General features: G+C 39.9%; 1 protein-coding gene across 2 annotated transcripts in view; it reads left to right on the top strand.

Annotated features, from left to right (window-relative positions):
- Positions 1 to 1,821: 1,821 nt before the first annotated feature.
- The window catches only part of USP24 (ubiquitin specific peptidase 24), a 63,165-nt gene continuing 38,970 nt past the window's right edge, over positions 1,822 to 26,016 (top strand). The window contains exons 1-13 of one of the 2 annotated variants that reach the window (XM_065842579.2): positions 1,822 to 2,279; positions 14,381 to 14,546; positions 15,505 to 15,572; positions 16,845 to 16,988; positions 17,506 to 17,628; positions 18,506 to 18,541; positions 19,118 to 19,183; positions 20,717 to 20,782; positions 21,685 to 21,759; positions 22,496 to 22,654; positions 23,950 to 24,064; positions 24,569 to 24,672; positions 25,855 to 25,962. In XM_065842579.2, coding sequence (XP_065698651.2) covers positions 1,980 to 2,279; positions 14,381 to 14,546; positions 15,505 to 15,572; positions 16,845 to 16,988; positions 17,506 to 17,628; positions 18,506 to 18,541; positions 19,118 to 19,183; positions 20,717 to 20,782; positions 21,685 to 21,759; positions 22,496 to 22,654; positions 23,950 to 24,064; positions 24,569 to 24,672; positions 25,855 to 25,962 — 1,530 coding nt within the window. In that variant the 5' untranslated portion in view covers positions 1,822 to 1,979. The remainder of the gene's footprint in view (positions 2,280 to 14,380; positions 14,547 to 15,504; positions 15,573 to 16,844; positions 16,989 to 17,505; positions 17,629 to 18,505; positions 18,542 to 19,117; positions 19,184 to 20,716; positions 20,783 to 21,684; positions 21,760 to 22,495; positions 22,655 to 23,949; positions 24,065 to 24,568; positions 24,673 to 25,854; positions 25,963 to 26,016) is intronic. The other variant, XM_065842578.2, reaches the window with a different exon arrangement.

Below are 26,016 nucleotides of genomic sequence, written 5' to 3' on the forward strand. Positions count from 1 at the left end.
AATGACATCTAATAAAAGATATTACTTTTTCCTACAAACTTTTCTTCCATTAGGAGGGAAAAATGATGCCAACTGACTTCATCAGGCTGTGAGGATTCAACCATTATTTATAATATGATTCAAAAATGAGAAAGTGTAATTTAAGTATTGGTCACATGAGTAAGCAGTGAGTCAATATTCAGCGTATTAATTGAATGTATTTGAAGTGCTGGAATGTTTCTGAAGCCTGTCAAGCTTGAGCCATAATGGTTCCTTTTATAACAGTTCCTTTTATAACTGGAGATCAGCACGAATGAAAGACCCTCCTTAGATTCAGAAGCTGAAGTTCAGAGTCACATGCACATTACCTCCACTCTACTGAATGTCAGACTACAGAAAAAAAAAAATCAGAGATGAATAAGCAAGATAAAGGAGTCATGATTACCTTTTGGGTTAGTATACAAGGAATATGAGGCTACCGGTGGCATACTGCAACCTAAAAATCAATCCAAAAACCTTGTCAGTCTAACAGACCGATCCATCAGTTCGCCTCTAGACAAACTCAGCAGCAGAGGCAAGACACTGAGCTCTGAAAATTCATTTAGTTTAGACACCTGAATATTGTTAGTGTCCCATACAACCGAACATTTCCTTTACACTGAATATGATTTACATCTAAAACTGCAGACAGCTGCTTCTAGATTCCTAACCCCAGTGCTTTCAGTGATATCAGCCACTGTGAACACAAAATACTTTGCCAGAAGACATGAGCCTCCAAAGACAAATGTATATACACAGATACCAGCACTGATTTTGACAAATCTTTCATCTGTTTCCTCCTTCCTCCTCTTCTCCGGACATAGAAAATACATCTTTAAAACAAAGCGATAAATTTTGCCTGGGAGATTGCCAGGAGATCCAGATCTACTGACTTTCGTCCAGTACCAGAGCTCACTAAGTGTGTTTAAGAAATATATACAACTTACTTTCTGCTTCGGGCAGCATTTTGTTGTTGTTGTTATTTGATTGCACTCTACTTCATTCTGTATGGATTTGCATTTCTGTTTGCTGTATTACATACTTGAAGAACTCATTTCTCCAGAGCAATCCCCTGGCAGCTGGCAGTGAGGGCAGCACTCGGCCTGTGGTCACAGGGAGCTCTGGGTGCACTGGAACCGCATCCTACCCTGGGCAAGCCCCAAAAGCCGCCACTCTCCTCCTGCACCCCAGGACTCGCTGTCCAGCTGCCGCCCACAAATGGCAGGGGCCAGGGCTTCGTTTCTCCTCATCACCTCAGAGAACACTGCCCGCCGCCGCCCCGAGCAGCTCCCTCGCTCCCGCCCACAGGCCCTCACCACGTGCGCGAGCGCCTTCCCGCCTCGCCCGGCCTCCCCTCTGCCCCGGCGCCTGCTCGTGTTACGCAGTGAAAGCCCAGCCACCGCCCCGCCGGCCGTGCCCCTGAGGGACTTATTCACTAGTAAGAGCCGTAATTAAAGGAGGAACTACCAGCAGCGGGGAGTAGGCCGGGCACGCAGCCCGGGGCCCGCCCAGCCGCTGAAGCACCACCAAGCCCACCCCTCCGGCTGGGGTCCCGTTGCCCTGAAAACGCCTCTCCCCTTCACGTGACTCCCGCCGGCCACGCCCGCCCGCTCCCGTTACTATGGCGACGGCCGCTCCCTCCCTTTCCTCTCCCCCCTTCGTCCCTGTCAGTCCATTCACGCCCGGGCTGCACCACCCCTGTCACGTGATGCGGGTCCCGGCGTGCGCTTCCCCAGCCGGGCTTCGGCTGCCGCTTCCGGGCTGAGGGCGGGGCGGAGGGCTCGCGTGTGTGCGAGGGCGCGCGCGGGGGGGCGGGGGCGGCCGCGGCGGCGGGGAGAGGCGCTCCCGTCAACATGGCGGCGCGCGGGGCGGGCAGCGCCTGAGCCCGGCGCCTCTCGGTGCGCGGCCGCCTCCCCTCCCCGGGCCCGGCCCGGCCCGGCCCGGCCTGGTCTGGCGCGGCCATGGAGAGCGAGGAGGAGCAGCACATGACCACGCTGCTCTGCATGGGCTTTTCGGACGCGGCCGCCATCCGCAAGGCCCTGCGCCTGGCCAAGAACGACATCAACGAGGCCGTGGCGCTGCTCACCAACGAGCGGCCCGGCCTCCACTACGGCGGCTACGAGCCCATGGAGAGCGGGCAGGGCCCGCCGGGCGGGCACGGCTCCCCCGCCGGCGGGCAGGGCCCCCGCGGCGGCGACGGGGACGGCGGCGGAGGCGGCTTCGACCCGCCGCCCGCCTACCACGAAGTGGTGGAGACCGAGGTGAGCTGCGGGCTGCCCCGGGACCCGGCCTCCTGTCAGCGCCGGCCGAGGGGAAGCTCCCCGGGAGCCTCCCTGCTGCGGGTATGCCGGCGGGCAGGCGGGAGGGTGGCCCAGGGGAGCCCTGGCTCCCCGCGGGGTCGGCCTCGTCACCCCCGGGCCGGGCGCTTCTCCTCCCGCCTGCCCCGCTCGGTCCCGTTCGCTGCCGGGTTGTGCGCGCCGTGGCTGCTGCTTGCGATCACTGCAAGGTGAAGAGCACCCAGGCTTTCCTTGGCATTCCAGGAATGTGTGGCTACCGTAGGATTATTTCGTGTTCACCTCCTCTTGTACATTCTTGCATAAGCCGGGTGACTAAAAGCTATTTTTTTTAACTGTTCGCACAATGTGAAGGAAATGGTGTTATTTTGCATACGATTTTATTTGGATAAGCTAAGTATAAATTCAGAAATAGAAATGCAGTGAGTTCAAATATTTTCAAAACAAAGATTTTAACTCGTTACTTACATTACAGCTGTATTCTAAAATGGACCTGAAGTAGAGACTGCCAACCTTTCCCAGTTTCTCTCCATCCTCCTTGTATACCTTATTATCTCTTCCAGAACTCCAAACTCCTCAGCCAACAGATACACTCATGGCACTTTCCCTGCTGCCTGGACCAGTCTAGTAGCACTTACCTGTAAAGATTTCTCCTCCTCCAGGTCTTTTTTCCAAAACTTTTCAGAGTGCTCATATGAAAAGAGCTAATTGAGTTCCAGACTCTGGAACTCAAGGGGTGAGAACAGAACGGCTCTGCTCTGTGGTACTGAAGGGCCACCTTGCGTGGTCTGTCTCAAGAAGTGGCCAATAGCAGATTCCTAAGCACATGAATAAAACCAGGGAAACTCACACACCCTCCCAGGCTTCAGTGAACAGTGTCCTGAGGACTTCCTGCACCAGAAGTGGTATCTTTCTGTGTATGTATCTATAAGTATTTATATATATTAAGAACACATGCACATAGTTCCTGTACATGCCTACACTTGCACAGATCATCCCTATCCATAGCCTCGGTATGTTGAAGTTCAGTCTTGGAGGATAAAGATACGTGATTCTGTTCACTGAATAAATTGGGTTAGGTCCTCAGCTCATATAAGATGATGATATATGCTTGTGGAGTAAGGTGATCTGTGGGATGGCATGTGTGCTGTGCAGAAGAGGAGTCACTGTTTAACTTCACTGATAGAAACCAGTTCCCTATTGCTTCAGACCTTTGCTTTGAAGGCTTGGGAGTGAATTCAGATCTCTCTAGCCAGCAAGAGGGTGGATTTTGCTATCAGATACAGTTATGGTTGCGACAATCTGGGTTGTCAGTGTGACATTTTGAGAGAAACTGTCAGTGTAAACTTCAGAGAAGCACTTCTTTTTCCCTCTCCTGTTCCTATTTCAAATGACACTTTGACAACCCTGACTAAGAGGGTGTTTTTCCCTTGTTATTTCAGCTTGTATGTCTGATCAAACTTACTTACACATTAGTTTCTTTTGTCACTCTTGTTTGCTTTGACTTATGTTCCTGTTAACCCACAGAAGGGAAACCAAAACATTTCAATATAGGTAAATGACTGCAAATCCACAAAATAGGCATTTCAGAAGTATCTTGCTACATGAAACTTTGTACAAATTTAGGCCTCAGTTTAGTAATTGGATTCATTTGCACGCGAGCATCAGTCAACATGTGTATGCAAAACAATATTTTTGTAATATAAGAGTTACATAGCTGTAAAAATCTTAAGACTTGGGATTGTTGCCTGGGCTTATTTGTCTAATATTGCAGTACAACCTAGCAGCTTTTGACATATATTTTGTAAAAAGGAGGAAAATTAAATATGATCAGTTGTTGTTTTCTCTATTCTTCGATGTAATCTAGAACCACATTTAGTAAACTACAGCTATTAGGTGGTTAATCAGTAAGTAGTTTTCCATTCAGCACAAGCTTCTGGCACATGAAGCAGTACAGAAAGCCATCGCACAGATAGCTATAGTATTCATTGTAGTCATATACATTATGTTGGAACATATTGTACCCCATACTGTCTTGTGGTAATTCAGATGTTATTTCTGTTTATCTGCTTCACAGTATCATCTTTCTTTCTGCCAGCCCTTAGAGCGTATGTTCCTCCTTCTCATCATCATAGTAGTTTTAACTTTTATTTAGTGGGGAGGTAGTGGTGTACTAGATTTTTGGTGTGATTTTTGGATATTATTTATCAGCAATGTCTGTGAACATATAAATCAAATGAGCACAATTGGTAGAACTGTTCTCTTAAATAAAAAATTCCAATCTAGGAGTCTTCTCCATGAGCAAAAGTTAGGATTAGATTCATTTTTGATTTTAAAAAATAAGAAAGCTGTAGTGATTCTCCAAGACCTGTGTGTAACAGGTCTGTACCTTCTATTTACATTCTTTTTTTTTGACTGAGTAGAGTTTACCATGCATATAAGAATAGATTTATGAATGGTTAAACACTACATTTTCCCTAATCAGTAATGAATCCCTTATGTTTGCATATGCTTATTTGGTTTCTATTACATAATGGTAGGATCTGTTGTGTTCAGTAAGCACGTTGATCAAAGAAAGGCCTGTCTGTTGGTTTTCTTTGAGAACAGCACAGCAACCAGATACGTATTATACTAGTAAAAACACTTTTCTTTCAATAAGTGTAAAACCAGTGTGAATCCTTTCTGCATGATCCAGCCTGCTGGTCTTCAGGGGTGTCTGGAAGCGTTACAGAAACCTGACTTTGGAAAAACTGCTCCAGAAGCAAGACAGCTGCTGTGAGCTGGCCTGACACATGATGTATGCTTTATATGTGAGACTTGAGATGAAGACCTATATAAATTCATCTTAATGAAGGCTGATGCTTCAGTTTCATCAGGTTAATGTCTTCCAAAGACTGTACAGTTGGTTCATTTTTACATTATTAGCTGTGGTGTGCCTCTGGAGTTGACACTGTTAGAGTGACCATGCTTAAATTATTAGAAGAAAAAGGGCCAGGCAAATTTGGAAATACAAAGGTGGCTTCACATTGGTTTGTGCAGTCTTCTGAAATATCAGGAAGTTCAGTTTTGGGCTCACAGTTGGTTTGAAGTTTTGCCTTGTATAGTACCAAACCACTTTGATAGGCTGAGATCACCATTTTTACATGAGGTAACTTGGACATATCTTCTGTTTTTATCTGTGTTGGATGAAGTGAATCTCCTAAGTAGACTTTGGCAAGAATTTGAGATTTCTGCATTTATTCCTTAGGCAGCATACAGATTTTTACAGTGTGATTCTTTGCTGACGGGGAAGGGTGAAAGGATGGTGTGCTCCTCCTTTCATCTGACTGACAGATAAATTATATGGATTTACCAGCACTTCATAAAACAGTTTAAGACTATAAATGGGTATGATGACAACGTCTGTTGCTGTATTCATGAATTGCTGTGAGTGCCACAAGTGGTGACTTTCCTGAGTTGTGGGGAACAGAATAGAGAAGAGCAGGTCAAAATGAATGTGGGGATTATGTGCAGAGAACTTCAGATTGCAGTTGGGGGTAGGAACCCGCTTACACTAAAAATGTTGAAAATATAACAATAGTTTGTATAACCTTTTCTAAAATAGTCTTGGTTGGTTTTTAAGCAGCTTCTGAGAATCATTACTATGACCTTTGGAGTAAATTGTTATTAACAGATTATATTACCTTCTAGCTATTCTCTCTCATTTAGCATGTGCTCTTTGAATGTGTGTGTTTTGGTTTGTTGTGGGGTTTTTTTTGGTGGTGGTGTTTTTTTTTTTTTTCCTGGATCAAAACCTCGTATGCACCAGATTTTACTAGATCAGATTTATAATAAAACTTGTCCAAGATTGCTCTTAGAGGTGCTATTTGATTTAGAGAGAAGAGGGTTTTGTGCAAGAAACAGGCCAGCGACTGTAGTGAGTAACAGTGCCAGGAACATTCTCGCTAGTCATGCTGCAGAGCTGTGGTGTTCACAGCCCTCTCCATTATCAGAGCTCAATACCCTCAGCAGTTCTGCCACAGAAGTGCTGTGTCACAGTGCGGGTGTAATTTCACTTCAGGTTTAGCTTTGTGTGTGTAAAATGGGGATAATGGTGTGTGCTTTATTAGGAGTACCACAGATGTAAGGTTAGTGAGGTTCTTTGATCCTTGAATGGAAGGAACTGTATTTATTTAAAGAACAAAAAAGTATTTAGCCTTTGAGCAAATTAGAAGAATTTCACACTACAATTTTATAAATTTAAAGTCAGTCTCCTGTTTTGTAAGTAGTGTGGAGCTTTGCAAAAGTGAATCTTTCTGGCATTCTCACATGGAAGTTTTACAGTGTGGCTTGTCTAGGAATTGGCCTTGTAAAACAATTAAACAATCAAATAAAGCTCTGTGGTGGATTCTGGCATCGAGTGCCTGGCTGGATGCCATCAGAATGTCAAGTGGAATTAGTATTTTAGTGCCTCTCGTTTTTGGCATTGCTGTTTTCAAAAATCAGTGGCCCTGGTGTAGAACCCTTATTTAGGTTCTGGTTATGTTAGTGCTTTCTTGGACTTTGAACAAAAATACCCTGATTTTCATTCTTGATATAGTGCAGACTATTAGAGATGCTACATGAAGTTGGGGAAAACAGGGTTGATACTGACAGGTGCAGTGGGTTAATTTTAAATGTAAGCTTTGTTTTGAATAATTTATAAACTCATTATCATGTAATGTGATTGTCAGAGTAATCCTTGGATCGTGACTAGTGCTTTAGAATTAGGAGTTCATCAGCGAAGGTGATGCCCGCAGGGTCGGTGGAGGCAGGAGATGGTTCTGCATAAGCAGCTTCTCAGCTGGGCAGGAAGCGGCTTCGATAGAATGTTCTCTGGAGGCATTTTCTGGTCATCTTCCCAGTTTACAGTGCTATTCTGTGGCAGCTGCTTAATGAGGAAGTGAAATACTGAGGAAGAATGAGAATAAAAACAAATTAGCCAGTGTTAGTAGTTAATTCCAGCAAATCATTTGGATTGCTTTTGGATTAAGGAACAGTAGCTCTTTGTATGAGGAGGGCAAAGATGGAAAGGAGGTCCCTGTTTCATTTTTAAGCTCTTATTTTGAAGAAACTGTGTATTTGTGCTGCCATAGGAATAGTCCTTGGTATGTATGTTTCAGTGATGCCTCATGAGCCAAATTAAAATGAACTTTAAAAAGCCAGTGTGCTCAATGTTCTTGCTGCTTAAGCTTCCTGCTCACTACTTACCAGGAGTTCTGGCTTCCCTTGTTCTGATACCTCTCAAGAGGTATTTAAAGTTCGAATTGTTTTTTTTTTTCATATTAGTTAATCACAATTTTGTAGTGATACATGGTATAACTTGAACTTTGTTAGCTGCTTTGTCACTTCTAGTTTCTGTGTCATTCCACACCAGCATGCAGCCGTAGAACAGAAGTGCAGATGAGTGAATTTATCCTACCTTCCAGAGCCTGACCTTTGACCCCTAAAATGTTATAATAAATACTTTCTCTAGTGTTTCTGCAGCACTTCTCTATTAATGCCTGGTGTTTTGGCAAAGGAAGGTAGAAGCATTGACTTGATTTTAAGTACTGAAACGCTGAGCATTTGTGATTCATTGTTTTATCACATTAAAGCACAAGGTTTGTCTGATTCCACACAAAGTTATTTTGAGTTACTTGGATATAAGCATGGGGTGGTGGCGAGTGCTTATGAAAACGCAAGGGCTGGGAGGAATAATGGTAACAACTCAGTCTGGCTGTTTGTAGTTACGTTAGTGGAGTAAGTTTTGTAAATATATCCACCAGCAATACTGAAAACACATGCAAGATAAGTGTGTTTTCCTTGGTTCCTTATGAATGGCATTCCTCGAGGTGCTTTTCATGACCTCTCCCTTGCCTACAGCTAGTTATCGAACTTCAAAATACATTGCCAAAAGTGGTTGTAACTAATCTGTCTGCCTTGTGTTCCACTGAATACTATGGTAAGAGTAGTATGAAAGGGCAAAGATATTCCTTTTTTAAAAAGTTAAATAGATCTTCTAATTCAAATGATTTTTGCAGGGCCTCAATTATTTTGTTTTGCTGTAATGCTTAGTACTTTTAAATCTCAACAACTAGGCAAGTACATTGGGGAATATTGCTTAGTAATATCGCACTGTCACCCTGGAAATCAGGGAGACCTGACAAGCAATGTTTCTAGAAAATTCTAGTTAAATTTTAGCTTTGCTGAATTTATTTTTATTTCTGTTTTTTAAATTTATATTGTGTCCTTATTCCCAGTCTTGTACAGTTCTCACTTGTGAGAGATGGGGGAAGAGGGGAAGCCATGGGCTTTGTTGATTTATTTGTTATAATCCCTTACAACTACTAAGAAGGGTTGAATTTAACCATACGTTCTTGCTAATGCACTTGTACGACTCTCAGTTAAGGTCAGTGTCCCAAATGTTCTTTGAGGACATTCATTAAATAAATCAGAATTTTCTTAGGACATCTTTATGGCGAGGTGAGAGTCTAAATCAGCTTCACTTAGGTAGAGTCGGTAACTCAGGATTTATTTTCCTTTAGTGATAGACTGGTTTCATTCCTTTATATTTACATGATGAAATACTAACTTTTTTCTTATGAAAAGACTGCATAGTAAAAGTTTGGACTAAAGAGTTTAATTTTTATGCAAAAAGAATAAAACATGCATATATCTCCCCAACAGGCTTACTTTATCTTAACAGAACATAAATACCACGAAGCATTCACATCTGTTGCTGTACTCAGAAGTTTTGCCCACAGATATTTTCCTGTGGATGAAAATGCAAGAGCAAGATGCTGTATCTTTTTAGGACTTAAAACAGTTAAAAAAAATTTACTATACTTTGCAAATAAATGGTTACTCACTAGTAAAGCATTTAGAAAAAATCACAGTGGGTTTTCTTATTGCCAAATAAGAAACATAACGTGGAGATTCCATATATGACACCATTTTTCTGAGGGTTATTGATATTGTCATATTCTTAAAAGGATACTCAGCTTGCTCTTAGCAGTGTGAGTTGAATGAGCTTGATCTGCTAGCAAGAACAGGCAACTGGGAAATACTCTTCAATTTTGTTCCCACATCTGCCACTTCATGTGAGTTCGAAGAAGCTTTTAAGCTTCTGGAATACCAGTTTATAAAAAGTAAGTAGAATGCAAATATGGAAATGTAACTCTTTTTAAACATTCAATACCTCATGCTTAGTGTATTCAAGTGTAAGTGCAAAGTGGTAGCTTTGATTTATTTGAAAGCCTTTCAATTCTTACCCCTGTGATTTGGTTCTAGGTAACAGAATATCCTCCTTTTAGGAGTTAATTAAAAGAAAAAAGAATTGACATCCCGGCTTGAAAGTAAAAGCTACTTTAATCAATAGTGTGCCAGGTAGAGGGACTGTCAAGTCATGACTTCGGGATTCATAGCTTCTCCCACAGACTGATGGACATAATAGATCAGAGAGCAGCAAAATGCTGTTTTTCTGGGTATTCAATGTGTTTCTCTTACCTCCACCTGAGCACCTTGCAGTCCTTGCAGACACTTGGGCTGGTGCAGCAGCGCTGCGGCACAGGGCAGTGTCATTGCTGGCACTTCACAGCCGGCGAAGCTGAAGCACTGAAAAATTTATTTCCCCCTTATTGCTTAGTATGTCCATGACAAAAACTGAATGGTGCATCTAGAATTTTTGGCTTCCCATTCTGGCTTTAGTTATGTTTTTCATTACTGCTTTTCAGAGCAATTAAGTTTGATCCTGTTTGTAAGTATGTAGCAACAAAGCGTGTTTTGTTTGTTTGCGTTTTTTTAACAAAACAGTGAAGCATCAAAAATATGTTTTCTTACCTACAAAATGATGGTAGTTTTAAGAAAATCACTTACTGTAGAGGCATGAGGGTGAAGAGAACTGCTCGATCTGTTAGTGTCTTGGAAAGTCTGATTCTGTTGCTTGTTGAAAGAAACGTGACCTTGGGGTTCTGCTTCATAAGTTACACTAGATTCAAGAGCACATAATGTGACTTAGCTCTGCTGATAATAAATTCTGCTGGTAACCTTCTATCAAAATCAGATTAACTAATTTAAATTATAATATGACTGTAATTTCATTACTAAGACTGCCAATTAGCATCAAAACACTCTCTTAAACTTATTGTTTTATGGAAAGTGACTGGTATGGTAAATGTCAGCTTTACTTAAACAGTGTTGTGTGAGTTAATTAGCTGAGTATTGCAGGAATACATTTTGCAGCTTTGAACTGTGACCTTTCAGCAATTAATTTATATTTCACTTCTTGTATGAAGGCTGATCTTTGTTCTGTGTTACTCCCCATGGAGGGTTTTATCCTGCAGACTTACACAATGCTTTGTTGATCAGATATGTAACAATTTTTGTTTATTCAGCCTTGCAAACAACTCTGGGAGGTGCCAGGTCCCCAGAGTGAGAATCTCGAATCAGTACTTGAGACCATTCACATGAGGATATTTCTCTTGGGGGCCCGTGTGTGTATGTTTTGAGATAACTGCATTTGCACACCTTGAAAATAACCCAAAAGAGTCAAGCAGTGCTGTTAGAATGGAGGGATCCTCAGGGCTTTTGTGTAGTAAGAGGTGGATCGGGAAGGCATCAAAATTTTTGCCAGCAAATGTTTTTTGGTCTCAAGATTCCGGCTGCAGAAGGAAGAACAGTCACAGGATGTGCGATGTGCACTGTGATTTCCTATCTCAGAAAACAGATAATTTCTTTGCAAGCTTTTAAACAGCTTGTCTTTGGATGACTTCTTGACTGCCAGGAGTAGTTTCTTTGCTTTTTATTACTCTGCTGTTGGAGAATATCCCTACAAATCCTTAACGTCAGGTGCCAGTCCAGTATAAGTCAGTTCAACCACAATTGTTTAGTCCTGATTTAGGTCATCATCAGCTGGTAGATGCCATTCTTAAGTCATCTGTTTGAGGGGAGGGACTTTCTTTGTATTTTTTTAAAAATGTAATTCCCCCAAAAAACACTTTATGGGAGGCTGACATGGCCTTCTGTACTGTTTATTATCATGTATTGCACACTCTTTGTTTAAAAGCTTTTATTTCAGCTGTGGACCCACATTAGTGCCTGCAGCGACAATTCCTGTCTCCTTAGTTATAATATAAAGTGTTAATTGTGGCTGCCTGTTCCAAGCTGCGATGTGTAAGATCTTCAGCCTGTGTTAATTAGCAAGCAGCATAACATAGTGCAAAGTTGCACTGTGTGACCGCAGCTGCTGTTGATGAACCCCTCACTTTAAAGAGCAGTACACAAATTGATTTAAAAGTTGGATGGTGAACAGTTTGGGGGTTTTCTTGTAGAGGAGGACACTGATTTTGAAAGAGCAGCAATGAGTCTTTAAAGAGACTGTTACTCATACTAGGTACATTGCAAGAAACAACTCGGTCTGCGCTGATATAAACTGAACATAGTAGTAATCTCCAAAAATACAGGGTGTTAAATTTATGAATTATTTGAAGAGGAATTAGAGTTTTGAACTGCCTGGGAATTTATTTCAGCCTGTTGCAGATTTCACAGTAGCTGTGAAGCTACTTGTATATGGTATGTTCTAAAATTAATAGCTTGATACTTTCCAGACAGGGTTTTAGTAGCAGAAAAGGGAGAAGGAAGGAAGAAGACAACAACAAGGAAAAAGACTTGTCTCTAATTAGTGGAATATGCCCAAGATGTGCTCCTTCAGTGCAAAGAGTTCCCTTTGTTATTAGGGCAATATTCCCAGTATCATACCTGTTGTTATATCCTGTGTTTAAAATAAAAAATAAAAAAACCTTTTCGCTACATTGTTGCTAGACTGAATGCCGCAGTAAGCCAGACATATCCTTAGCACAATTTATGATAACGGCCTTATTTGTGGCAGCTGATTGTACAGTGAACACATGTTTTTTCACTCTTTCCTTACGAATTTCCGTAATATTACAGACCTGTGGAAAGAAATAAATAAAGAGCAATGTGGCTTAGATGCAGATGGGGAAGCAGAACAACAGGTGGAGTTTGTCAGCAAGAGATGAAGATCTGCAGTGCTATTAGACTGCACCTCTGGAACTAGTGTTAGCAATGGGTATTTTTATTTAACATGAACACTTTCCTCCAGGGAATGCAGCAACCGTAGCTCAGTTAGTGTAATCTTTTGTTGAAGTGTTGCTTTCCTTTGCTACAAGTCTAGGCTGAGCTGAACTGTGGGACCTAGCAATTAAGTGTTTATATTGTACTCAGTCTACCTTTATTAGACTAATCATTGTATCCCACACTGTTACTTTAAGGGCTTTCTTTATAGCTGCAGGTTTATTTTCTACAGGAAATGGATTTGTGTTCTGGATGGGTGTCCTTTACAAAAGCTGTAAACTTAACTGTTGCTAATACAACAGCATATTTCCTAGAAAACTTTTGCTTTTAAATGCTTTTGGTGTCTTTTCATTTAGACCTTCAAACATTTTCTCCAAAATGTGAATTCTTTAAACGGGGCATGATTTGCTAGATGTGAATTACATTGAACTTCATGCACAGTACTAGGTCAGCTGACTGCACTTTCAGAAGCTGATATTCAGGTCTGTTAAAGTACAATTTTCCATCATGGCAAACTTAGGACTAAATGTTCAGTAGTGGGTTGGGGGAAGGTGGCACCTTACTTCTCAAACGCTGACATGATGTTTGGAGTGGTTTTTTGAGTGCTATTCTGTGTTCCATTCCTATAAACTTCACTGCTGCTCCCTAGAACCTGTCAGTAAGTCCAGCGCTGTTTGCTACCATCACCTGCACCAGTGAACTTTAAAGGGTCAGCTCTGTACCATTGCTGTTTCCCTGGCTTCATATTCTTGAATCATTGTGAAAGTGAATGTGACACATTTGCTTCTTAATAATAGCAAGGGCAGGCAGAAAGCTGGAAGCACACTCACCCACATCCATAGATTTTATTCTTTGTATCCATGTCCTCCCCAGTTCAGTTCTTTTTCTGGTTTATTCCTCTCTATTTGTTCTGTTCAGCTCCCTGGCACTGTTTTTTAAGCTCTCAGTCATGTTTTCTGTTTGTCCTTTCTCTACACGTCCCTGGCTTCTCTCTCAGGGGATCTTGTTACCATCACCGCACTCATGTTTTCTTCCATCTCTGACAGTTGCTCCTGGTTGCTGCCGGGCCTGATCCAGACATTCTGGCCTTTCTCCTGCTTGGCTTGTCTGCCCTTGTCAAGGCAGGGAAAATTAGTCCCTGTGAGCTCTTTGACACATCAGGTAGTGTGTGAGGTTAAAAAATAAACAAAAGAAAATAAATGGATAACTTGTCCACTTGTTTGTTTGGCGCTCCTGAGACAGTTACCTTGTATGGCACTTAGCAGAGAACATGGGGCTAATTCTGAGTTCTGCCTGTATGCAGAAATAGCTGCTGTTTAGTGGCACTAGCAAGAAAACCTGTGAAGCTTTGCCGCAGGCATCTGCTTGCTTTTACTGTGTTTGCCTTCCAGAACGTTTTCCAGTAAGTCACTTTAACTTCAGGAAAAGGACAATTGTAGTTTCCTGGTTGGACAACTATATTTGAGACGTAAATTTGTCTTTAGATAATTAGCTATTAAAAAAGAATCCTGATGTACTGCATAAGTGTCTTATGTTTCTTAATGTGATGGGGTGAGAGGGTGATGAAATTGGCTTCCCTTAGGATAAACTGTTCCGTATTCTACAGCAGTTGCTGAACAGAGGATTAATATGCAGATGTATGAGGATCAAGGTTTGTACTCTACAGTCTCACAGGGACTGGAAATACTTATCACTTGGCTGTAGAATCTGATATGCTAAGGAACAAGATTTGCCACTTAAATAGGCAATTAGTTAACAATTAGTTATGTAAACATAGTAGTTATCACCTACATGAAATACATAAAAGTATGTAATCCCTTCAACTTGAAATATTAAGTTCTGCTTTGAACACACTAGCAGCCTCGGGGTTGCTGAGAATTTAACACGCTTGTCATGAGCACAGCCACTTTTTCTGAAGCCTTCAAAGTGTCTAGGAGAGAAAAATAGTTTCACTTGAACTTCCTTTTTATTCACAGAAAAATGATGAAAATGGGAATTGCTCCGGTGAAGGTATTGAGTTTCCAACAACTAACTTGTACGAACTGGAGAGCAGAGTTCTAACAGATCACTGGTCCATACCCTATAAGCGGGAAGAGTCTCTAGGCAAGTGCCTAATTGCATCCACCTACTTGGCAAGACTGGGTAAGTTCTTTTTCTGCACATGCAAAGTTTATCTGTTCAAAGGGTTTCATGGGTAATATGGGCAGTCATGTCTTTCTTATGAATCTTGCAGTTGTTTACTTGGCACCCTGCAGAATGATCACATCCCTGTGAACTGTTCTATCCAATTCTCTAAAAAGAACGTTGGAATATTTTTGTTTTCTCTAAAGCAATTTGTTTACTTAAGCTTTTTTTTAAAAGTGGAGCACATGTTTCTTTATTTTCTAAAGATCATAGGAATTACTGGTTTTCAGAGCTGAATTACTGATGCCTTTTTTTTCATTGTGCTGGTTATTTTCAGTTTGTAAAAACAAGTTGTTGTCTAAATCTGTGCTGTACCACGCTTATATAACTGTTTGTTTTTCCCTGCTGAAGTGCTTATACTGCATTAGACCCTGAATTTGTATTGATACACATAGTATTTGTATTGATACACATAGTATAAACTGTGGAGTTGTCCTGTGCAGGGACAGGAGTTGGACTCAATGATGCTTGTGGGTCCCTTCCAACTCAGGACATTCTATGATCTGTTGGAAGAATGGAAGTTGTTAGGTGGTTCTGGTTACTACTTTATTTCTAACCTGTATTCAAAGGGTGTGCTTAATTTGGTTTTGGGTGGAGGCTGTGAAGCATCAGAAATGATCTGAAGTTAGTATCTAAGTTAGAAACTTTGAAGGGAGAAATACTTATGGTACTAACAATGCTTGAAGAAGTTGTAAAAGAACATGGGGAAACTTCTTATTTCTGAAAGGCAAGTTCTCTTGACTCACATTTTTTTGTGGCTGAAAAAGCATGTTGGTTATGAATGAACAGTAGCGTATTTATTACTACTGCTGGTTTTGGTCAGTGTTCCCAAAAACCTGCAGCAAGCTCCATGCAGCAGTCTTAAAGAGTTGGGGTTTCTAAAATACTTTTAAAAAGCACTCTCCTTTCTGCAAAGGTCTTTCTGATTCTGATGAGAATTGCAAGAGGTTTATGGACAGATGTATGCCTGAAGCATTTAAGAAGGTAAGTAGGTACAGTGGACCAATTCAATGTTTCTTTGCCTTGTTCGTGGTGGAAGCAGTGTCTTATTCAGACTTCAGAAACTATGATAACTAGTGAGTATGTTCTTAGATTAAAATCACACTCAGGTTATTTTCCTAGATAAAAATCATATATAGACTTACATTAAAAATCATACAAAGTCCCAGTTATGCAGCTCTGGCCAATTCTGGTACATAGCACTTTTTGCTTGCTTGTTTGCTATCTTGCTTGCTCTCTTTTTTTCCCCCCCTTTTTTTCCTTCTTAAATGGAGAGCCCTATATTAATTAGTGGAGCCTAAAGACAGGCTTAAAGACCCTTAGATACAGCCATTAATGGCAAGTTCAAATCAGATTTCCTTTAACTCTGTTTTTTCTGTTCCTTCTTTAGAGGGTTGCTAAATTCTTCTTGAAATACTGAGAATATAAGTATGTTTAAGGAAGACAGCCAAATTATTTTTTCCCTTCAATTTCTATTAGAGTAATAGCTTTACATATAATACTTTTAAGTCACTTGGTATCTTTTGCATATTAAATAAACAGTATAGATTGCGCCTCCAGAAGGATAATCTGTAAAAATCTCAGTTCAGAATATGCTGAAATATTTGCAAGAAACTCTCTTCTTTCTTCAAATGGCAGAAAAAGTAATTTTATTTGAAGTATTAAGTTTAACTGCTCACGTTCAGACACAGCTAGCAGAAATTTGCAGATGAAAGTTCAGTGTCCTTTATAAACAACCACATTAGACCAGATTTAAAGAACATATTTCAGTAGGTGGGAAAGCAGCATTAAATACCTCTCTCTTCATGGTATGTGTTCTTTGTTTTCCAATAGAAACTGTTCCAAAAGCGTGAATTGGTAAATGGTTATTATAGCTGAATCAGTGCAGCTTTGTGGCACGTCTCCCTGAAGATTTAATAGTTGTGTCATCAATCTCCAAAAAGTTATTTGCATGTTAGTTTTTCTTTGCAAGAATTACAGTCTTTACTAGTGTGTGGAAATGGAAAGCAGTTTGCTTTGCTACATTGTATTTTCTGTCATAAACTGTGATTTAAGGTGTCCTTCAATTAAATTACAAATTTAATTAACGCTTAAGCCATTAGTGCAGGAAGAGTATCTGAAAAACACACCAGACAGCGTTTAGTACAATCTAAGGAAGCATTTGCTCTGAAAACAGTCTCAAGGGTTGATAGATTTCTCCTTTTTGGCACTTGTGCTCAAATGTTAAAAAAATTACCTTTTGTTTGTTTGTTTTAGCTATTGACATCCAGTGCTGTTCACAAATGGGGAACTGAAATCCATGAAGGAATATACAACATGCTTATGCTGCTAGTGGACCTGGTTGCAGAAAGAGTAAAACAAGATCCTATTCCGGTGGGCCTACTCGGTGTACTTACAATGGTATGTGACTCTTTGATGGGGTTTCTAATCTTTGGGTATTTGGTATTTTATATTTATGCTGCTGCTGCTGCTTCTTCTAACTGTATTTAAGTTGTAGTATATTGGTTTGCAATCTGCAGCCATTGCTTACTGCAGATTTTTAACATCCAGTATGCAACTCTTAGAGGGCTGAGTGCTGTTCAAAACTGCTGAAAACTAATGCTCTCAAGAAAAAAAAAAAAAAATCAAATCACATCTGCTGTCACTTCACTGTTTATTTTTTAAAACTAGTACTTTGAGTTCATCTCCCCTTTATACAGATAACTGGCTCAGAGGGGTACTGGCTATTGTGTATACAACGTGGAAGCTTGAGAATGCTTTATACAGTGAGAAAAGAGAGGCAGCAGCAGGGGTCTTCTGTTAAACTTTACTTTTTGCTAGATATTTAACTGTCAACCAGGAGAATGCTGAACTGAAAAAGTCGGTTTTGAGACTGGCATAAGCCATGATGCTCATTGCCATGGGCTTTTCTTTCAAGGCGTTTAACCCCGACAATGAGTATCATTTCAAGAACCGAATGAAGGTATGCCAGAGAAACTGGGCAGAAGTCTTCGGGGAGGGGAACATGCATGCTGTCTCACCCATATCCACTTTTCAGAAGGTAAGCATGCCCTAACACCTGTTTTTAGGGTAGATGTCTTTGTTTCACAAAAAGTTGTTTGATTAGTAGGAATTTGTAACACAAGAAATCTTAAATGTGTCACCAAGAATTACAGCAAATAGATCTTTACTGTATGTTGGTCTGTATAAATGAATTTGTCCTCTCAAATTATCCCAGTTCTCTGTTAGCAGCTGGATTTAGAAATCAATGTACTTTCAATGTCCAAAGTATCACAACAGTCAGAGGGGTGGATCTGTTGCATCCAAGGACTGACATCTGCTTGGCTGTTGAATATGAATTGATGAGAACAATTCAAAGAGTACAGTTCAGCAGAGCGTTTGTGCTTTTCTGACAGCCAAGGACAGGATATCTTCAAGTCAGACATGCTGACAAGAAGACAGTTTTTGAGATTTGCGCTGTCTTGTCACAGTAGCTCTAGATGGGTGAGTTTAAAAAAGGAACCTCGGTGGCGTTCGTCTCTCCTTCAGGAAACAAGTTTGTGGCTGTAGAAAGAAAATACTACGTGTGCAGCTTTGGGGAAGGTTTGTTAGTGATGTTCCGCGCTGCTAACATGCTATAAATATAGTTGACTGTGAGTCAGCAGCCATGGTGCGTAGTGTTTTCACAGCACATGGTCAGTGATGTCAAGGGGAGTCCAAAAAAGGCTGATGCTAATGAGAATGTCCTAGAGCTCTATCTACGTGCGTAGGAAAAGAGCTGTTACAAACACATTGCTGTTTTCTTTGAAATAGTAGCTCATGCGTTTCGGGTGTGAGTTAGTGGGTTGAATGTGTCTGTCCATATCTCTGTTTCAGAAGGCAGATGTTTAGCATTGATTGTTGCAACTACTAATTTGTTAATATTTTAATTGTTCAAGGAACCTCATGGGTGGCTGGTGGATCTGGTAAACCGGGTAGGTAAATGTAAACCAAGCAGAATTGTTATTTGTCACTTGAATTCATTCGACTTCAGAGATTAATTCTTCTTCCCCCCACCCCCCTGACTTGTTTTTCCACTGTTCACTTTTGTGACAACCACAAAAAAAATAGTTTAAGATTTTCATCTCACTCACATGTAGGGAAGGGACCTTGCTAAATAAATGTTGTTGAGTTGCTGCCTTCTCACTTGAGCACCTTCACCCTAGCTGACAGCTATGACTGGGGAAAGTCGAGAGCTCAGCTTAGGCTGAAGTACTGTTTCCCAGTCAAACGTGCTAGGCCAGTCAGCTGTTGCTATATGTGGCCTGGCTTTCTTCCCTATATCCATTTTTACCTAGACCAGAGTTTCTAGCTTCAGGTTCAAACTGGTACCAGGTATAATTCCACTCCCCAGTGTTGCCCCTGAATTCCCGTGAAAACACAAAGCTTATGTTGAATGTGATGTTCTGTGGTAAAGGATACTTGTGGGCATCCCAGGAATTTCTGTAATAACTTATTTAAAAGATACTGTAGTTCACTAACATACTGATTATTTAATTATTTAATTTCAGTTTGCAGAGCTGGGTGGATTTTCAGCAATTCAGTCCAAACTCAATTCAGAAGATATTGAACTTGGGGTAAGTTCATCTTCTGTCCCAGGCCTTTTCCCTTTCCGTTACACACTTCATGTAGAGCCAGACATGTCCCTTTTGACAGCACTCTTAGCTCTACTCCAGTGCCAGAGCAACATTCCACAGAGCCCTGGAGATGTGCTGTCAGACTGGAAGGCAAATGAGGTTGTGCGTGAGAATCCTGACTGAAGAGCTTTAGAGACATCCCAGAAAAGCTTAAGGGTTTGTGGACCTTTCTGGTTAACATTCAGCCTTCCAGTTAGACACCAATCAGTCTAATCACACTGTCAATTCACAAGTATGTCCCTGGTTTTGTGTTTACTTCAGCTGTAGCTGCATTTAGCTGCAAGTGAATTGACTTCTCTCATGTATTACAGAAATCATGGTTTAAGAAAAAAAAATCCTTAGAAAGGCACAAACTGTCTAATCCTAATTAACTTTTCAAGACCTGTGTCTAAAAATTGACTGGGTCAACAGTTGTAGACTGGTTTTGGTGACAAAGCCTTCCTTGTTTAGTTTTAGCTTCCTGACCTATATTCAGAAGGCTTTGTAATCTTTCAAACTTAGACGAACAAGGAGGCCAAGGGAAAACAATATAATTTAAAATCTTGTCCTTCAGTATAAAATCAATCTGCTTTCAGTGAAATGCCATTTGGAAAGAATTCAACTTCTTTTCTTGGAGTATTGATATTTGCTACTTTATAAAGATATCTATATATATATATATAGATATATAGATAGATAGATAGATATATGAGCATGGCAAAAGAATAAGGAAACCCGATTTAAATCCTGATGTTGCAATAGAAGCTTTGACTTTATTTAAAACTGCTTGCTTAGCAAGGAAGTCTGGTTCAACATCACTTAATTTAGGCCTTTGTTTGCAGTGGTGCACATTCAATTCCACAATTCTTGATCCAGAGTGAGAAGAAACCAATTTTGGTATTATTTGTTGGTAGACAAATGCCTTTACACATTCAATTTATTGATGACAGATACCACTTGAAAATCACAGAATCATAGAATAGTTTAGGTGGCATAAGTATATACTTTGAGTATAAAGTAAATAAGAATAAAATCAATCATACATCAAAGGGATCTTGGCACATATATGACACATGTACAAAATCTTGCTTGCCATTGGCTTTAGCCTTAAGTCTTGCATTCACACTTCTAATTTCTGTGGGCAGAAACCAAAATGTCATGTGTCCCTTTCTGCTTATTTCTGTGACTGAAAAAGGATTAGACAGAGAAGACTAAACAGAATTATGAGGGGACCAAGATTAGTGAATAATGGGAGGACATTTTTTATTTGGGCAAAAATATAAAACACATACTGTATGCTGTAGAGTAAATCTCTTCCCTGAACTATGTATTGTTATAAAGGAATTACACACCAAAATTGATTTGTAGCAAGTGACTGGAAATTGACATATGAGATAAATGACACTTACCTTAATTTGACTTTTAAAGTATAGATCAGTAGCTCTGAAAAGATCTCTTATGTGTGCAACTAAATACTTGCTGTATTTCTTTCAGGCAATCTCTGCGTTAGTTCAACCATTTGGAGTTTGTGCAGAATATCTTAACTCTTCTGTAGTGCAGGTAAAATGTCTTTGTTATGATTTCTTATCAGCACATAGTAAAGCCTTGAAATGTGACAGCAGTAATTTTCTCAAATTTAGATGGAGCTCCCAATATTAAAGTAGATCATGGGCAGTGTGGTATCAGAAAGACATTTGTGTGAGAGCCTGTTCTTTTTATTGTAGGAATTTGAAAAAAGAGGACTGAAAATCAGTTTACAACTGTGTTGATGTGAAACTGGTGACTAATTTGAAAAGCCTTCAAAACTCACTTTGCATAAAGTACAAGAATCTCTTTGAGCATCCTGAGGGTGGTGGATAGAGAGCTCAGATGATGTTCATATTCATTTTCTAAGCACACTGATATGTAGCCACTTACCTACATCTCCAGCAGTGAGAAGCTTTGCCACTGCCATTAGAGAGCTTCAGCAGTGTAAAGCATGGGGGAGAAGAGTCTAGCTTGATGGATGAATTTTGGTTTAAATTTAACTTTCTGACTAAGATCAAGTACATGGATATGAGAGTTTACACTGGAAAAAATTGTGGTAGAGAAAAAAAATTCTCACCTAGGCTCACTGACAAAAACTATTGATTTAATAAGAGGCTGAAAGTCTTTATTTGAAGAGGAGTTAGTTTAGAAGCCACTGGGAGTCAGCGGCATATGCCTCTAATATCAGATGCATTTTGAAAGAGCTGTTTATTTTTTAACCTGTATTATAGTGGTCTGAAATGGCTTCTTACTCTTAATTGCTTCTTTTTCTGGACATACCTACCAGTTTTTTGTATGTTGTAGGTGTTGCTTTATGTCTAACATAATTGTGAGCTTTCAGCTATGTATTTTCACTTCGCTGCAGCCAGATCTTCTGAGTAACGTAATTGATTTCAGGAAACCTAAAATGACTGTCCTTTTCTCACATTCTTTAGCCCATGCTGGATCCAATCATTCATAAAATGATCAAATACGTACAGAATGTAGAAGAGAAGGACTTGAAAGACAAGGTAATGTTTTATGTATTAAATATTTAGGAAGAACTTCCTGTGTGTCTTGGAAATGCTGGCAATGTAGACTAGAACAATATCTTTATTTTCACTGGCAAAAATACAGCCTGTTCTCCATTCTGACTAGACAAAATACATTTAGCCAGTTCCACTCAATACCTTTTTCAGTAGATATCTGTTAAAACCCTCTTAAAAATATTTTGCTGCATTTCCTATCGATTGTGTTCTTGTTGGTCCCCTTCTGAAGTGCACAGAGTGTTCACTTTTCTAACTGACTTGAAGATATGTCCTGTCTTGCAGTCTGTTAAATTCTTTAACTGTTTGCTTCCAAGAATTTGGTAATTGCTGATAAAATGTCTATGTAACTTGTGACTACTTCCTGCATTACCCTGAATTTGGTATTCAGTTCTATTAAATTTTTGCCTGTTGACTTTTTGCTTACACTTAAATTGTTAATTGTAATCTGGAAAGTATGCATAGGTTGTGTAATTACAGAGGAGCAATTTAGTGTAGCAAATCTGTAGAAGGAGAGTCCACTTTAACCAAAAGTTTTGTTGTCTTAGAATTTCTAGTGTACAAGTAATACTTTTTGATGTACGTGGTACTGCATTTCATAGATTAAATGGTCTGTACTGGATCACTAAGCCTGCTGTTTGTGAATCGCTGAAGTCTGAAACAGAATAGCAGAAATAGCAAACCTTCTGTTTTTCCCTTTTTGTTGTTTTGTTTTAATCAGAGACTGGTCAGTATCCCTGAACTCTTGTCTGGTATCAAACTGCTGTGTATGCGCTTCCAACCCGACTTGGTCACTGTGGTAGATGATTTACGGCTGGACATTCTATTGCGCATGTTAAAATCTCCTCACTTCAGTGCAAAAATGAATTCCCTCAAAGAAGTAGGTTTGCTCTTTGTGTGTGTACATGTGCATGTGTGTAGGTGGGATGGGTGGCTAGTCACTCATTGAAACCGCAACCTTAAAAAAGAGATGGTGCAATATTTCCTGACAAATTACATTGCCATAGCAAAAGCTTAGTTTGTGATAAATACCAAAACAAGTTAATATGACAAGTGTCGTTTGTAATATTAGTAGTCACTGCAAGGACTGTGGCCTCTCACTTAAAAAACAACTAACCATAGTTTGAACCTTTTCTAAGAACTGCAGTTTCAGATTGATTTATGAGTGATGGTCTCTGCTATTCATTAGATATTCACTTTGAGATAGCTCTGATAATTCAGAGCATCCTACGGGATATCCCTTTTGTCTTTTCCTCTCAACAGAGGAAAGCATGGGGTGGGGGGGAAGTGACTTAATCCTAGATTGGTATCTTAGTTCAGTTAGATCAGATCATTACATGACTGTATTTTTTTGTTGTGATTGTACATGGACACTATAGTAGCACCTACAAGCTGGAGTTTATGGACCAAGGCTGTTTGTGCTAGAATCTTATAATTAAGTAGAAGAAGAAAGCAGTTTATTTTTCGTGGGAGTTGTGCTTTTTTCATTCATCTCTTTCTCCCAGAACTCATACAATTCAAGTGTCCCCAAAAAGGCATTTTTTAGTATGCAGACATTGTAAGGGGGTTTAGAGTCTGTCTTTTGAGGATTTTGCTGCTTTATTTATGGGAAAATTGAGCTTTTAAACCCCGTTGCTGTTTGGTTCTTAATCATAAGTGCCATGTATCCTTGGTGAAGTGATAAAAATACAGCTTTTGGAGGCGTTAACAGAAATGTACTCTTTTCTCCCTAGAGTGAGGAGCCTGTATCAGTTCTGTATTGGATAAAAAATAGGACACTGATTTCAGTGTAACAAGCAGAAGCCTGAGATAACCTACTTCTGGTATATGTGTAGAAATATTCCTGGCACAGAGGCCAACTTTTCTGTGTCACATCAGAAATAAGAATCCACTGCATCAGAGACTGGTGGCGAGGAGGTGTTTCTGGTTAGAAATTTGCTTTCAGACAGTTTATTAAAAACAAACACCCAACCACCCCAAAACAAACAAACCAGCCCCAAACAAAAACAACCACCACCAAACACCAACCAAATAAAAAAACCCAAGCACTGGTGTTCAAAATATTTCAGGATTTGCACTGAAACTTCCCAGTAAGCCTTTTGAATAGATTTCATTGTGTACATGTGTAATGCATGTGGGAATCATTTTTAGAATCTCACATTTTGCAATTTCTAGGTAACAAAATTAATAGAAGACAGCACTGTATCCAAATCAGTGAAGAATGCAATAGATACAGACAGATTACTGAACTGGCTAGTAGAAAATTCTGTTCTGTCAATTGCTCTAGAAGGTAAGCACTTTCACAAAGACTTTGCCATGTTCTTTGAATGTCTTAAAAATTTGGTCTGTCCCTTTCATTACATTTTAATGGAACACTATCAGTAAAGGAGTTCAAGGTTTTTATCATCTTCAAAATTGCTTAAGGAAAACCGAGCAAATTCTGCTGTTATTGTCTATTCCTGTATTTCACATCTCTGCAGATGTCTTCTGCTGTACCTGGGGTTTTACTCTGTTTATCTTTGTATATTGTTAGCCCCTAGAAAAGAGGTTTTGGGTTTTTTTCCAAGTAGTAAGGCCCTGTAAGTGTGAAGTGCTATCAGATGTATAAAATAAAATTGGAAGGACCCTTTTCTTTCTCTTTGAACTGATAGATTTGTTTGTAACAGTAAAGAATTTTCAAATGAAGATGACTTTGTTCTTCTCCCTTTTAAAAGAACTTGTTTATTCTTATGTTTTTAATGTATCTACTGGTGTTTTAAATATATTAATTTAGTTGCCTTTCTTTATTTCATAGGTAATATAGACCAAGCACAATACTGTGATCGTATAAAGGGAATTATTGAACTGCTGGGCAGTAAATTATCTTTAGATGAGCTCACTAAAATTTGGAGGATTCAGGTAAGCAACCAGGTGCTTTTAGACTGTCTTACAAAAGCAGACATTCTAGTGGTAGAATTTTTTGGTTTCTCTTATAAGTGTCTCTTTATAGTGAAGTGGAGGTGTTGAGACTTTAACAGCATAATTAATGCAAAGGCTTTATTCTGCTTTTTCCTTTACCATTTAAAATCAAGTGTTCTGACAATTTCTTGTAACATAGCTGTTAAATTTTATTATGAAGTTCAGTTATTTGCAACAAGTGTTAAGGGGGAGCAAAAATATTTGACTTGGAGTAAGAAGTTGTCAGCCTGAAATACATGGTAGAGTGTTTGTCTAGACGAGAGACCATGCCTAAGGATATTAATTTTCATGGCTGGAGGTATAAATTGGGATGCAGCTCACCTTATGACTTGAAAGAGAGTGGGCTCAGATGGTATGAATTCCCATTTAAATTCCTGTACATACATCCAATTGACTGACAAGTCATCTTTACGTTCACTTTGTGTATATTCAACTTATGACTGTGTAGGAAAGGTGGTTTGACTGCTTAATGCAAATGACATGTGGAAAATTTGACCAGAAACATAATCTACTGCTGCAGGAAATGGTTTTCTTCTCTGTCCAAATGTTGGCGTTTTAGACTAAACTCATGGGACGCTGTCTGATCCACAGGATGTGCGGGCACGGTAGCAAGTCTTACATGCGTAGTAGAGCTGAAGTATGATTCTAGCTCGCTCACTTGTATTTTTTAATAAAAAGCAATACTTCCTCCCCCTTCTGGCTGTTGTTACCATGGTGCTGCCATCAGTGTGGGAGGAGATGTTTTCATTGCTCACTTTTGAGTAAAGCCCTAAAGAGCATTGGGAATGGAGCACCCCACATGTGAACTTAACCAGGCAATGAGAAGAGTGATGTCTGTGTTGCTGGCACCGCACCTCGCAGCGGTATGTGCCATCACAGCATCGTGAAGCTGCTGTAATAACGGCAGACTAACGTGTTCTTTCCTGCTTTGGAATTGCTTCCTGAGACCTCTCTGCCAGCGAAACAAGGAGCAGAGACAATTATTCTACCTTGTGTTTCTAACACGTCAAAAGCTGTTATTCTTTCTCAATATGAATAGTAGGATAAGGCTTACAGGAAGATTTTTCTTTGTCACATTTGGGATAAAGACCTACCTTCATATGTTTGCCTTCCTCTTTTCAGTCAGGACAATCGTCCACTGTGATTGAAAACATACATACCATTATTGCTGCAGCCGCCGTGAAGTTTAACTCTGATCAGCTCAATCATTTATTTGTCCTAATCCAAAAGGTAAGTTTTCACATGAATTTACATTCCTTAGGAATTAAATTGATAAGATATACT

Source organism: Patagioenas fasciata, chromosome 6, assembly GCF_037038585.1.
Source record: "Patagioenas fasciata isolate bPatFas1 chromosome 6, bPatFas1.hap1, whole genome shotgun sequence".
Classification (NCBI taxonomy): Eukaryota; Metazoa; Chordata; class Aves; order Columbiformes; family Columbidae; genus Patagioenas; species Patagioenas fasciata.